This window comes from Poecilia formosa, unplaced genomic scaffold (genome assembly GCF_000485575.1).
Source record: "Poecilia formosa unplaced genomic scaffold, Poecilia_formosa-5.1.2 Scaffold7, whole genome shotgun sequence".
Lineage (NCBI taxonomy): Eukaryota > Metazoa > Chordata > Actinopteri > Cyprinodontiformes > Poeciliidae > Poecilia > Poecilia formosa.
In genome coordinates this window covers 3,853,537-3,869,076 of record NW_006799946.1, presented here as the reverse complement: position 1 = coordinate 3,869,076, position 15,540 = coordinate 3,853,537, and the positions used below count along the sequence as shown (strand labels likewise).

General features: G+C 40.2%; 1 protein-coding gene across 2 annotated transcripts; it reads right to left on the bottom strand.

Moving 5' to 3' along the window:
* Positions 1–246: 246 nt before the first annotated feature.
* Positions 247–9,386, bottom strand: sost (sclerostin). Of its 2 annotated transcripts, none has more exons than XM_016660799.1 (3): positions 8,001–9,386; positions 5,938–6,222; positions 247–1,912 (listed from the first exon to the last, which is right to left on the bottom strand). In XM_016660799.1, exons 1-3 carry the CDS (start codon positions 8,008–8,010, stop codon positions 1,503–1,505), a joined length of 705 nt encoding a protein of 234 aa, XP_016516285.1. In that variant the 5' UTR covers positions 8,011–9,386; the 3' UTR covers positions 247–1,502. The 2 variants fall into 2 exon arrangements, with proteins under 2 accessions (XP_016516285.1, XP_016516289.1); XM_016660803.1 differs by having other exon boundaries at positions 8,069–9,385.
* Between the last annotated feature and the right edge of the window lie 6,154 nt (positions 9,387–15,540).

Below are 15,540 nucleotides of genomic sequence, written 5' to 3'. Positions count from 1 at the left end.
ATTGGGTGAAATTTAACTGTTTATTTGTCCAAAGAGGCCTACTTTTTACATTTTTTAATGTCCTCTAGAAAATTGGTCATGGCCTGGACAGAGCCTGGTCATTTGTAAATAGAATTACATTTTTTGCAAGATATTGTCCTGTCATATCTGCTTACAACTCATATTTTTCATAAACTATATATAGATGTAAAGCAGTAGGTTACTTCTTTAAAAAGATTAAAAAACAACAACAAACAAACAGGCCGGTTTGTTCAAATATATCTGCTTTTACTTTTATTCATGGACTGTACAATCTTTTATTTTCTCTATCACACTATATGACAATTATGACTATCGGTTGATATAAAAGGTTGCATAAATAATTTAAATGTGGACATAAAAAATAAATATGCAGTTCATTCTTTTTAAAAGAGTCCTTTCCTTAGGTCTCTTCTTGCCATCCTAGCGCGGCACGCAGGTTTGATATGTACAATCATGCTGAACTTCTTTCCAGTTGCTATTTCAATGTACATTTTGGGAGGGAGAAATGCAGCAGACATTTGGATTTATGAAGGAATGGAAGAGGAAAAACACTGCAGAGATGAGAACTAGTAGGAATATCAATGTTCTGAAGAAGTTCAGAGAAACTACTTTTGTTTTGTTTTTCTGTAGTACATCGACAAACCAAATCGGATTCTTATGGTCCTCGTCGGTTTCCTGCCTGGATTGTTTAAAGAGAGAAGTGGGGCTTTCTTGACTCCTGCTGGCTCCATCCTTGCTCAGCTTGGCCCGCTGCAACAGAATTCCAGTGTGGGTGTGATGGAGAGAGCTCTGCCCCTGGGTAACACTTTCTGATGCCTCCCACACACCATGTGCACTTTTTTTTTTTTGTCTGCATGACCCTGGCAAAGAGGAGCTGGTGATATCTAGAGAAAATTGCTTTTGTGGGAGTCAATCTTAACACAGGAATTGGCTAATTATGTGGTGTCACAGGAATGCCCACTGGTCCCCTACGTGGTGTCGGAGGTGGTAAACTTTCATTTCCTCGTCTCTTCTGACTCCGTGTTGCTAAGTTTTGAGAAAAAAAACGGTGTGATTGACAGGTCTGTCTAGAGACAGCTTTCGGGGAACTTCTTAAGATCCTGCTGATGTCCCAAACACTAAAGGAAACAGATTACAACCATTCTATCGCTCTAGAGAGAAAATGCACCTTCGGGGCTTTGAACTGAGTTAGGGTCTGAATCCAATGAATGTTTGTACATGTAGGAGTTGAAGTTTCAAGGACGTTTTTTTTTTTTTTTTGTAATTATTACAAGAACTTTGTTTGGAAAGAAGACCCGATTGGTCCCCTCCTGACCAGTCACTGCTGTTGCTGATCCGATTTATCATGCAAAGGATCAGACCAGAAATTAGCTTATAAATTCTCTCTCTGAGTTTTCTCTTGCATCCCTTCCCTTTGCGAAGGAGAAATGTTGGTGTTTGAGTAACATGTAATGCGCATTCAGTCTCAATCTTTGGCTGCTTTAGTATGCGTTGTCCAGCAGTGGCGTGTTGTTGCTGCTCCGATCCTGTGGCAAGCGGCCGTGCTTCCTGCTGGGCTGCCTCTTCGGCACCTCCTTGGCCACCGACTGGTTGTGGTGGGGCCTGAAGCGCTTGCACTTGCAGGAGGTGACCACGCGGATTTTGTAAGTCCGAGTGTTGCCGTTCGGACACTGAAGCTGGACCCTTCTTGTCCTGGAGTGCGCCGGGATGCAACGGTAGTCTGCGGCGCTGTTTCTCCACCACTTCCCGCGGATGATGGAGTTGGGCATGAGGTGGGCGGGGAGGCACTGGCCTGAGCAGACCAGCTCCCGGATGGGTTTGGCGCTGCGGCAGGAGCCATCGGTGATGTAGCGGGTGGAGCGCAGCTCCCTGCAGCTCATCTCGGAAGGACCTGGGTGTGAAGAGTGGCACAGTTTTAACACACGGAGTCGATCAAAACATGGAAAAGCACAGACGCTCATCCCCCAAAGCTGCTCAGTTGAGTTCTGAAAGTTGCTACGAGAGAAACCGCACAAAACCGCAAAAACATATTGCCTTGCCAAGTTAGAACCAAGCCTGAGTAACTGGGTGTGCTAAATGTTTTGGCTTCCGTTCTATGCCGTGATTCATTAATCTAATTTAGCTTAATTCCTGCTAAATTGTAGCTCGTACTTATGAATCCAAAGTGAGGACCATCAAGCAAACTGAGAGAAAAACCGATGATCTTCTTGCCGTTTGGACCTTTAGCTGATAGAGGTGATGGAAGAGATGGAATGCTGGAGTAGACACTCAAGTTAATTTAGAAAAAGGAAACATGAATAGAAGGCCACTTCTTTTCCTGCTAATTGCCCTATTTTGGGGGTGTCTGGGTTTGACAATCAGACCAGCTCTTCCTCAAATGAAAGTTAGATATTGGAATTCAGACATCTTGGCAGAGAAATCCCCATTATGTAAAGTAAAAAAAAAAAAAACGTCCCTTGTCACCAGGTAGAAGAAGAGCTGAATCAGCGATCCTTAATTATATTACAGTAAAATAGATCTTGGCTGGATTAACAAATAAAATGACTCACAAAACACATTATTTACAATCCCAAGATTAATGTCCAGGTATTCCTTTAAGTGAAATGTATTTTGATTGATGGAAAAACAAATTTTAATCCAAGAAAATACACAGAGTCCTTCTGATAAACACGAATGAATTTCAGCCAATAAGATCAGATCAGATTTTGAGCAGTGACTCATGGTCTGATCATTAGCTGACAACAGCGCCTGACAAAGAAGCCCAGCTGGCAGCAATAAACTGATAGCAAATCCAGACCAGAGGCCCATTAAACAGCTCAATCGAACCAAATGCAGGTCTGGGGTGGAGGAAAGGGAAAAGAAAAAAAAACTGGCATTCGGTTTTTTCACCCTCAGGAAACGTATATAGCTCTGGAGGAGTAAACAGCTGTCTGGTTGTTTTAATGCAACATTATAAAAGCACTCTAGAGTTTTCAATAAACTGGACATCAGCCAGGTTGATCTAAGGCAGCACACTCGGCCTGTACTCCTACATTTAAGCAACAGCTTTTACAACAACCACACGCACAAGTTACTGACCCGTATTGCTTTACAAGCCCAAGAACAGTCGATTCAGAAATGATACACCGAGAGAAGGATCAGTTTTCCTCTGTGGCTTTCTTTGGAAAAACAAACAAAAAAAAGACCCAACAAAGGATTAATGATTTTTTTTTTTTTCTCACTCTGAAAATATGATCTGGTGATATTCTGCGTGTTCTGTTGTTTGTGTACACAATGTCTGCAGCACGCAAGCCGAGGCAGTTTGCATTAAAAACTCCCGAAAAATCAGGACGTTAATCAAATCTGAGCTCCGTCCAGGCCAAGTCTTGCTCGTTCTCTAATCGTCCTCTTTAGTGAGCAGGGATGGGCCGGCCACTGATTTCCAGGCACACCAGAGTTTTCACAAGTTGCAGCAAGGAAGTTTCCATCATTACATTCCGACAGTGTAGAGTATTTTTAATGAGATGCCAAAGGAAGTTGGGGAGTGACTGCAATTTTGTCCTGCTGCCGCCCCTCCCCACCTGTTGCTGCCCACTGATGTTCAGCCAGCTGACAGAAGGGCCTCTATGTATTTACACTGACAGTCACTGTGTGGAAGCTGAAATAACAACACCCATCACTACAATTAAGGTTAGACTGTTTGACACCGATACAGATGGCACTTCTCAAAAAAAAAAAAAAAAAAAATCTATTTGTTTTCCTACAACAGCACTGTCTATCATTAAAAAAATAGCTTTACATATTGTTTGATTTTCTTAACTTTTTGTCATATTTCATATTTCAGTATAAAACAAAGAGATATACACATCTCTTGATGTAATATTTGCATTTGTGAAATGAATGTATAAAAAAAAATGTGTCAAATGTATATTGATATATTTATTCTAGGCAGAGGTCTCAGAAATGCTTGTATCAAAAATTCTACGTTTTGATTTTACAGCATTTAAACCGTGAGCAGCACATCTGTAAAGTAGGAATGTTGTCTATTATTTATAGAAATATTTATTTATTTCTAGTGATAATTTGCAAACCTCAGAAACTGATGATTTGGATGGTACGGCTTCACACTGATTCAACATCCATTTCTACTGTTGGTTTCATGATAGAAATAATACCATTAATTCTGACGTACTGATCTGTAACAGATAAGTTCTATTTTCAGAGCAGCATTCATGTTTGTGAGACTCTGTTTTCAGGGACTGATCCAGTGTTGCAAATTTATGAAAAAAGGTTATTTCTACTAAATGTAGCTGAATTTTTTCTTTCTTTTTCTTTTTTTTCAAACTTTCGCTTGTTTGTTTGTGTAACAAAATCTGCGCAAATGTTATAGGCAGAATTGTTATGGCCATAGCAGCATACCAGATTACCAGAATATTAGCAACAAAAGAATCGTTGCTTCTCTGTTTAACTATAACAAATTAAATATTGCTAAATGTATTACTTGTATATAAAGTATTATTTAGTATTCCTTCTCAGAATTGTAAAGTGAAACTCTCGTATTAATGCATGCTAATAAGTCAAGGAAATACACAGCTGAGTGAGTTTTAGAGAGGATTGGACAAAATCTGCCGTGTCCCCAAACGGACCAGAGAACGCCAACCTAGGACTTAAATCAAGAGATGGATAATAAAAGTGGTCCGGAACATTTGTGAGAGTGCTTTTCCCTTTGGGAAGTCCTTGATATTTGCTGTGTGTTTGCTAATAAAAACAAACGTCCCTTATTTTGGAGAAAATTAAAATGTCTAAAGTATTTAAATTTGGTCATCTTTGGTGCCGTTTTTCATCCTCAAAGGGAGGAATCACTCACACAAATTGACCTTAAATCCTCATTCTTCTAATCTAATCAGTCGCCTCCTCTGAGCTCCAGCTTGAGAGGCCGTGGTTAGGCAACAACTCCTGAGCCACCCAGCTTGAATCAACGATCCCTCTATCACAACATACAGCGTCTCCTAACCACAGGTGGGAATCATTCCCAAAAGCAGCGTTGCGTTTAAAAAGCAATTTCTTAACCCCGCTCTCCACAAAAGGCATTCCCCCCCCACTGCAGAACAAACTTTGGTGGGTTTTTTTTTCTATTTGGGGAACATGTTGTTGCAATCAAACGGTCATGGAGCAAGTAGAGCTTGACTAATAGTATAAAGAGAAAGGGAAACAACCTGGAAGACAATGTGAAACAAAGCGGTGATGTCTTTGTGAACGCTCAACTTCAGACTGCGTGAAGGGAAGCAACCACAAGAATGTGAGTGTGAGCCAGTCTCATCACACTCTCATCCTTGGGTTTTGCACTCTCACACTCAACATATGCACGCGCACGCACGCACGCACACACACACACACACACACACACACACACACACATTGCAAAGTTGTTGCTAATCAGTAAGCCGGCGAGAAAATGTGACATGATTTGAAGTTGGGATCAAACAGCAGATCCCATTCAGCTTGGACAGCCCTCACTTTTCTACATACAGGAATTTCAGTGGAATTTTAGTTGTTTGTGTTAGGAAGCACAAAAGCTACAAACTATGGACAAAATTCAACACCTTCTTAACTGTGGCAAGACCAAGTGGTGAGAAGGCAGGAGTTAATGTTCACTATAAATTTGCTGCCAACCCCCCAACCTAAATGTATAATATTATTTAAGACAATTCTAGAAATAAGAGACCACGTTAAACGCAGTTCCATTATTCCTTTATAACGCCCCCCCACACACACACACACACACACACACACACACACACCCTTTAAAAATGCTTCTGAGGTGAAATTGAAAGGTTTGAATTTTAATTGGAAATCGACTTTTGCAATTTCCAACACACCATATATTTGTAATATATATGGTGTGTGCGCGTGTGAACACTTAAAGAAAATACTTACTGTAAGAAACCGTGTTTGAAGTGGAAGTTCTCCCTCCGTTTTTTGCCCTGTTATTAAGGGTGTTGTTGTTATTGTTGTTGTTGTTGTTGTTGTCGTCGTCGTTGTTGTCCGAGGTCTGCAGGATCGCCTGGTGGGGTGGCCGACTGTTTTCCCTCCGGTTCGGTAAAATCTCCGTGGCATCGTTCTTTATTTCCTTCCAGCTCTTGGCGGCCGCGCAGCATCCCTGCAGCCGCAGCAGCAGGAGCGCCGAGCTGGAGACGATGAGGGCCACAGACACCTGCATTGCTGCTCGGGCAGAAATAAATCAAACCAGACCGGCAAGCTTTCCTTAGAAATAAAAATCAAAACTACTCATACGCACACACACACTTGGTCATACAGCACCACGCATACACACGCCAAAGAGATGCGCACTGGTCCAGGTTAGTCACTTCCAGTCTCCAGTGTGAGAGGGGCACGCGTTTTTGGAGCTTTTACGCCAGTTCTTGTCCGGCGCTGACAATTAAAGCTCACTCGGTGTGGGAGGGGTTGAACCTGGGCGATTCATTCAGGAGGGAGGAGGAGGAGGACGGGAGGGGTGTGTGTGTGTGTGGGGAGGGGGGGGGAAGGTATGGGCGAGTAAACAGAGGAACAGAGGAGAGGGAAGTAGAGGTGAGGAATACGGGAAAAGTTTGAGGTCAGAGAAGATGAGAGAAGTGCAAAGGGTTGGGGGGGACAAAAAAAAGAGCAGAGACGAGAAAAGAGGGAGACGGACGAGGATCTGTAGAGTGAAATATCCCTCCGTTGTTGTTGGAGTTAACAGCAGCAATGCATCTTAACGCTTCCCATCGCATTACGTGCCTCAGAAAGTATTTTCTATAGGTGGTTTATTTTGGACATCATCTGAACACGAGTCCTCCCAAAGCTGCAGCCTATGCTCCTCTCACTCCCCCCGGAGACCTTTCACCCTGTACCCGTCTTTATAATCTAATTACACAAATGAATCCTTCGTCTCCTGCGGTAATGATTCCACCTCACCACAGCTCTTAACAGATACATCACATCTAATGAGATGCTCAACTCCAAAAACTCCCATCAGGACGTTGTTGTTTTAATGTGGTCATCGTCAACCCCTATAATATTTAACATGGGCTGTTTACAAGGCATGAACTCGTTTTGTTTAATAATACGGATTTCTGCTTAGAACGTGGACTGATAGTTCCTGGCATTGCCTGATAGTACCGCTGAATTGATGAGGACTCTCTAATAGAGACTCGCATTGTAACACTGCCCTCTTGAGGGAGAATCCAGCATGCTAGGTCCTGACGTTTCAATAGAATCTCTTTGTTTTGTGAAGTACCAAAAGGGCCATAAAGTAAAAAAAACACATTTATAATAATTAGATGATTACATGTATAATCACAAGTTGAACGGAATTGGAGAGAAACAGAGTCAATAAGAAAAAGTATGACTAATGTGCCCCAATATGACAATTATGTCAATAAATGATTAAATAAATAGAAAAAATGAACCATACTCTTAATATTGTTGCAGTGTGTCAGTCAAGTTTCTTCGTATAGTACTTTCCAGCAAAAAGGCAGTTGAAAGTGCAACCGATTGTGAAACGAGGGATAAACATTATACGTTTTGTCAAATGCTATCGTCAAACTCTTCAAGAATAAACCTTATCAAATATACATAAGATACAATATACATTATTCCAGTTATTAGTAATCAAAGGCAACTCTTTCTAGGTGTGAAGACACTAGTTGCAGTAATCATTGTAACTAAAGATAAACACATGGATGATTTTTTGCTAGATGTCGTTGGAAGATTAGTCCTTTAATCCTAAAAAAGGTTTTTTTTAATGTGACGGGTCGACTTGGCAATTGTGTTTAATAAATCAGTTTCCCCTCAAACTCCCTGCTAAGTAATCTCCTCCAACTGTCCTGCATCCTGCTGATTAGACTCACCAGGTTTCAATCACGCTCTTCACTCTTTAGTATTTGAACCCGCCGGTTTTTATTGACCCTTGGTCAGTGGCTTGTTTTGTTGCATACGCCCCAGTTCTATGGTCCACTTACCTTGCTTCATGCTCAGCTCTACACTTTTTTTTTTTTTTTTTTTACCATTTTAGATCCTTTAAACGCACCGTGTTGCTCACGATGTCTTTTGTCTGCAGTTTGGTCCTCCTCTAACACCAAGCCTGGAAATGAAAGATTACATCTTCAAACCACCGTGCTTGATTCAATCTCATGTCGTCCAGCACTCCTGTGACGCCATCGCTTCCTTCCTGACACCAGCAAAAGCAGGGAGTGTAGAAGTGGGTGCTTCTGACCGGAGTGCACAATGTAGCTTGTACATCAGGAGTCTGCAATTGCTGTCCTGGAGTGCCTCTCTCCTGCAAACTTTTGAATGCATCTGTTCTCCATCACGTCTGAATCAAATGAAGCGTTGATGACCACGCCATACTTTCCGACATGCCAACAAGGAAATGCAATGTTTTTAGTTTTTTTTTCCTTTTGTTGTTGTTGTTTTTTCAGGTGTGATGAAATGTGGGCGCATCCAAACGTTGCAGGACAGAGTTTCTGACCCCAGTCCACTGATGTGAATCAACATGCGTTGGATTTACTTGCACTTGGACATCTCATGTTTGCCCAGTCCCACGGCATATTTTTCTCCCGCGCTGTTGAGTTCGAGTGTGTTTTTTGAAGCTTTATTTTCTCTGTAATCAACTGGATCAACGTGGTGAAGTCCCACCCTCGCAGAAGATTTCAATTTTAACAGCGGTGTATTAGCTCCATGAGCCAGCGACATCACAGTCAAGATATGGTGAAATCAGCTTTGAGCAAGATGTAAATCATGATTTGTGAAAAATCCTGATTTAATCATGTACACAGCTGTGCATACATTACATTTAGTTCATCTTGTTGCAGCACCAATCTTACACAGAGCTTTCCTATTTGAAGATCCAGTGCAAACAGAACCTTTCATCGTGCGTAAAAGTCTCACATGAGACACTCCTCCGGACTGTCAGGTCCAATTACCTTCCCTGAAGTACTATAAAAATGATCCATGTGGTTACACTTACAATTTCCAATTCAACTGCTGGTTTCAAAAAGCTGTTTCTCAAAGGAATTTATCTTGATATAGTCCAACAAATATGCAAATCAAAGCTACTTTAACTCACAAGTCCAGGTTAAAACTGCTTGAAATGAATTAATAGGACTTTCTTTTGTTGCACGTTAAGCAACACTCTAAATGAGTTGGCACAGAAATAAAATGTATACATGTTTTTACCATATATAGTATTAAAAATAATCTCCAGAAGGAACAAACTGAACATTTAAAAAATAATAGTTGTCATTGCTAATAAGCTGATAAGTGGTTATTTGCCAACATGTAGGCTGTTCATTTATTCTGTCAATGAGATATGAATTTTCTCCACTTTGATCATTCGCGGAAACATGTTTTCTCTTTTGCTTGCACTTCTTGTTTTACCGTACATTCATAAAAAAATAAAAATAAAAAAAAATAGCATAACAGATTAAATCTGAAAATTATTTTCACCTTTTTTCCAGTTGCTAAAAAAAAAAGTAAAGTGAAAATGTACATATTTATTACTAACCCTCAAATAATTGTCAATGTTAAACGGCCTTTTGTAACATGTATGAAACCTGACATGGAGCATGATTTGCATCGTGTGATCCGAGAGGAAGTAAAGTAAGAGGAGCAGACAGCTCTGTTCTCCCACTGTGTGCAATCCTCCAGCTCTAAAGTTGTGCCAGAATGGGTTTTTTTTTTTTTTTAGAGAGAGTAATGGATGGGCCCTGTGTCTACTCTAAGCCAGCTCTGATTACAGACTCCTCACCAAAATCACGACGGATGTCAATCACAGTCTCAATTTAGACCTCTCTGGGTTTCTTTATGGAGCCCTTGGGCTCCAGTGCAGTGTTTTTTATCATGATAACAGAGTGCAAAGAAACCCAAATAACAATCAGATGCTCACCAAATTGAAAAAAAAAATAGAAAAAGAAAACAAAAAGGGGAAAACTGGCACTGCAGAGGACAAAAATGTGTAAATGTTGGGGGGAGATGAGGAAAAATATAAACAATCCAAGCTATTCTATGAAGAGAGTCTGCTTTTGTGATGCATCATAAGTTTATTAGCTAGTGAAGCACAGGTTGATTTGCTCAAAAACCCGACAGTAAATAAGAAGAAATTATAACCATGGTTGAAACTCCTTCTTGAACCTCTAATATGAGTGAAGAAAATATTCACAACATGTGCAGCGTGATCATGCACAAGCTTTCTGGCATCTCACAATAATCCTCAGGAATATTTTGCTGCAGAACTATGTGGACGTGCCGATTTCTTTTTTTCTTTTCCAAGCAGAAGTTACGCTTTGTGCACAAATCGTGACTGATTCTGAACTGCATTATGATGTCGTATACATTTTTATGAAAACAGTTCTTTTTTAAAAAAAAAAAAAAAACAAGCAAGAAAGGATCCAAAACATAAACGAGTTGGTTTTCATTGTGCTTCATCCATAAGTGCTAAGCTTTAAAAAGATTAAAAAAAAAAAAAAAAAAAAAATTCACTTTGGTTTTATAGTCAACTTTTACTGTAGTTTAGACGATTCCTAAATGTTTTTCCACTTGACAAGTCATCTTGTACTGCTTAAGAACCTAAAACAAAACAAATTGGGTCTATTCCGCCCCCATATCATATCTCGTACACACAGCGCAAGTCACGATATTAGTTGTGGCAGGAGCATCATCTGAGCGCGGATAATGTTACAAGCCGAATGACTCTTTGAAAAATTTCAATCTCATGCAAGCAGGTATTTATCCCTGTCTAAATGTTTGTGGATCATATTTATGTTTTAAGATGCTGCACATCTGGATACATTTTAGCTACACAAACCATCACATGCTCATATTTAATATTATGAGACAGGATGCATTTCGCACTTGAAAGTTTAGCAGTTCATGGAAACAGCTGGGAGAAGAACATTCGGTAAGTAAAAAGGACTTTTTTCACTTTTTTTTTTAAAGAGTTGCTGCAAGTGTACCAGGTGATTTTTAAACAAAGCACAGTAAAATGTGTTACCCTTTAAGGCCAATGTTTTAACTTCTGCTTCTTCAAGAATGCAGGAAAATGTTTTAAGTCTTTCATTTTGAACCCAAATGCTGCAACTGAAACAATTCGGTTCAGTTTCCCTCTTAATCTTATTGCATCACTTTTAAACATTTTCAGTGAAATTTTATTCATGACCACCTTGCCTGCTGGTGGCGGTCAGTGGTCAGCGCCGGTGGATGGCAGCCTCTCTTCTGATTTCAGACAGACTGCCCCAGGGAAGCTGCGGCTACTGCCCAGTAGCTTGCCATCATCGGCGCATGAGAGTGTGTGTGTGAATGACTAAAAATGTAGTGTGAAGCGCTTTGGGACTTCTGCACTTATGTTCATTCAAACACTATTTTATGAACATTTACAGCACTCTACTATCGCAAGTTTGAATCATTATTTACATAGAAGTTTGTGATTATTTACTTGAGACACAGATGTAGGAGCCAGTGTACAGTGTGTAGTGTCCAACATTGCCATAAATTGTTATATTAGTTTGTTTTTTTGTTGTTGTTTTTTTACACTGCCTGCCTTTTATTTTGGACATATACTCTGACTGATACATTGCATGTTTCATTCTCAATTAGTGTGGGTGGCACACTTCCTCTAACCTCCATTTCCTGTGTACATAATCATAGATCTCAACGTAAATAACAATCTGAAGTGATCCTGACAGAAGGGTAAAGATTCTTGAATTAGCATTTCCACAAAGAATTAAATTCCCTTGTCAAGGTTTTGTTTATTTCAACTGAGAAGAGATGGTTAATCTTTCCTTTTGTTCATTTAAAGATATTCCGGCCTTCATTTCATCCAGATTTGTGTAATTTACTCTAGGTAAGTTTACCTTCATGCAAGTCAAAATGTTGTTGGGCTAAAAACGGTTACAGTGAACTGTAAGGCTTTATGTAAATTATATTGATACTGTGAAATAGTTCACAACCAACATAGGCTTTACATCTCTTTGTACATCTCCCTTTGGACCGTAGCAGACTCCTCTCGCTCTTTTCAAACATTCATTTGATTCCAGCATCTCTGTGTAGTATCACATAACGAGAAAAATCTATCACTCTTCAGCCAAATAACAATGCGAAAGCAGCCTGCTTTGTTTTTGTGAACCACATAATTCCTGAGAAATGAGGAGACGAGTGAAATGTGCAGATCGCTGCCAGTGTTTTGTGTTTTCCTCATGTTAACCCCTAAATGTTGGCCTGATCTCTTCGTCTGCCGGCAGGAGGTCACATGGAGGTGACCGGCTGCCCTGGACAAGCTCCAGCAGTGAAATGATAACTGCTTGACCTCAAAGTGGAATTCCTCCTCTCCGATAACGTTTCGTGTGGGTTTCACACAAGAAAGGAGGAGGTGTCGCACTCCCTGCCTTATATCTCTTTGTAGGATTTTTTTCTTGCTTGTCTTTGGGCTTTTTTAAAGGAACCATAAAAATAGAAAGGACATGCTATGGATTGGCCGTGTCTCCAGGAAAGAGGCAACTGTGGAGACGAGTCTGGATGCACCTCAAAAACCACACAAACCATTCCCCAACCACTGTGAGCCTCTCGATGCACTGAGCCACCAGCTCGCTTCTCCTCCTGTAGTCCACAGGTGATATTCTTAGCAGCAAGACAAATTGTACCACAAAGTATTCAGCCACACAGTTCAGAAAATCTTTTTTTTTTTATTTATATATATACTTGAACCTAAAAACCTTGGCTGGTTTTGTCTGGCTATTGACATAGTGAGATCTTCATATCTCCTCGGATTAAGCTCAAGACTTCTTTAAACAAGCAAAGTCCTTTTTAATCAATCATCATGTCCATTTTGGATGGAAATAATATACAAAGATTGAACGTAGCAGATGACAAATCTATCACTGATGTATCAATGATATCATTTGTTATGATTTTATTCCATAGGTCTGGTTAATCCTTCATGATTTTCAACCATTTCAATGTGATTTATTGGGATTTTTGTGATAGAGCAATAAAAAAAGCAAACATGATTCTGAAGTGACATATTAAAATACACTGATTTCAACATTGTTTACAGTTGAAAATCTAAAACATGTATTCAGCCCCATTTACTCTGATGCACCTAAATAAAATCTTTCACAACCAACTGCCTTCAGAAGAAACGTAATACTCGGTTGACTTTGTGTTATTCAGTTACGCAAGGGTTAACTTAGTTAAAGTCAACACTGTCAATAGCTTAGCTAAGATCAACAACAACATTAACTTAATTGTTAACTAAGCCAGTTTAAAAGGTCTGGATTTTGTTCTGTAGAGACCTGTTAGAGAGCATTACTGAACAAACAGCTTCATGGTGGCCAAGGAACACAGTGAAAAGGTCAGAGATAAAAGGTGGGGAACTTTTACAGAAAACTTTTTAATCCATTATCTGAAGTTTGAAAGGGTATAGCAACATTGCAACACTACCAGGACCTCAACCTGAACTGACAGACTGGGCAAGGAAAGCACTAATCAGAGAAGCAGCCAAAAGAGTCCATGGTAACAGGAGGAGTTGCAGAATCCACGGTACAGGAGGGAGAAGTTATTGATGGGGCAAAACAAGACGTACACTCTCAAGATCTAAATTGTATAACAGGGTGACCAGGAAAAAAAAAAAAGCCATAAGAATTCACATTTAAAGTTTCCCACAAGCCTCAGAGGGGGGGTCACAGCAAACCTGTGGAAGAAAGTCACACAAAAAAATACATGCAGCGCTTATCAGATTTGAATGGATAAAAATGTTCCGTCTCATTTTCCTTCTGCTTATGCAATGTGTGCATTGGTGTGTCACACAAAATCCCAGGAAACAACTGTTACGGCACTGCGCCCACCGAAAAATTATGTGCATGATCCGTTATATTCGCAGTCAGAGGACAAGCTAGAGGACTGTGTATTGATAAGAATCAACAAGAAGCTTGTATGGTGTTCTCTATTGGCCTGAAAACAGAGATGGAGGAAACAAACCTTTAGTGGCTGCTACTCTCTCTGAGCCGTCTCTGGCCACGCTCCACAACGTGTAAACACGAGAGCAGTATCAACATTTATATCTGAATTTCAGCACCAAAGTAAACACCTGAATTTGCCTAAACAGCTCTATAAATTACATGCCCTGCATCGGATTTAAGCTTTGAACTACAATTTATTCTAAGTGAGTCATCAGTTACGTATGCTGTAAAGTCAGGTGTTGTCGAAGAGTTTTTTAGTTTTTTTTTTCTTTTCAATGTTGTTCCATCGGATGCCAAGCAATGACCGACATTGGTCTCTGACGAAAAGAAAAGAAAACAGAGCATTCTGTAAGATACGTAGATCAGAAATATGGTACTACTTAAGGGCGAGGGCAGCCAAAATCCCCCAGAATACTTCGCAAGGTGCACTAATTAAGCCTGAAAATACAATCAGGCTCAGCTGTGAGCCTGACAGCAAGTTACACCAGCACGGAGAGGCATTGAAGCTTGCCCCAAAACTTGTTCTTTTTGGATTTTTTACAAGATTTGCAGAACAAGATAACAAGCGCATGAGAGCAATCCAAAAAATCTTGCATTATGCCCAGTAAATTCTAATCATAAGCAGTAGTTTCAAGAGCCCGTCTTGGAAAGGTGCTGCTGCTTGCCATCAGCTCTGAGCCCACCCACTGTGCAGCTTCCTGACAGAATCCAGCCTTTGTTTAATCCAGAAATGTTGCTTTCCTGAGCAAATTATGACGGCACATTCGTGACTGAAGCCGGTATGTAATTTGGAGATAAAAATCATGTCCGAAACTTTGTTTGTTGGCCTCGCTTCTTTTGACAAATCTCTGAGTAAACAGGGTGGATCTCTTCCATGCAGGTCACCCTTTGCCAGTACCGGTTGACGTAAGAATGACTTGGGTTATTTTCCAGCTGAGTCATGTTTTAAAAGATGCCTTCGCGGTTTCTTATGAACAGGACATCACAAACGTCCTCTAAATCCTTTCAAAGCCGTAGAGCAGACTTTGCAAACTGACCGAGAGACATCCGCAGTGATTCAAATGAACTTACTAAAAACTTAAACAATCCCTTCAAGAAACAAAGCGCCAACATTCCTTCAGCGCCCAGCAAAAAAAAAAAAAAAAAAAAAAAAACTGTATCAAGCAAACGAAGGCAGTTAACTTTTAGCAGGTGATATTAATTGACTGGTGCAGCCCATCTGGAGCTGGTTTGAAAGTATCACTCAAATGCAATTCCTGTAACAACTAAGAAGGCTCTGCCTAAGAATGCAGGCACACAGTGTGCCCCAAGTGATGTGTTTTTATTTCCTTTAATGAGTGGAAATTTTATGGAATTAGTTCTGGGAAATTTATTTGTTGTCCAGTTATTAAAAAAGCTTAGTGTGACCAGTACCAGTATCAAGAATGTCCAAATCGCAGCTAAAACAACATTAGTTAGACTTGCAAATGATCTCTTAACTGCCTCTGATAATGATCCTCAATAGGGGAACATATTTGGATGAAACCTAACCTGATTTAATGATAGACTT

What these genes read in the sequence shown, in the direction of transcription:
- sost (XM_016660799.1), bottom strand. An exon ending in TTCAAACACGGTTTCTTACA is followed by an intron (nt 1,913 to 5,937) that starts GTAAGTATTTTC and finishes CTTCACACCCAG; the next exon opens with GTCCTTCCGAGATGAGCTGC.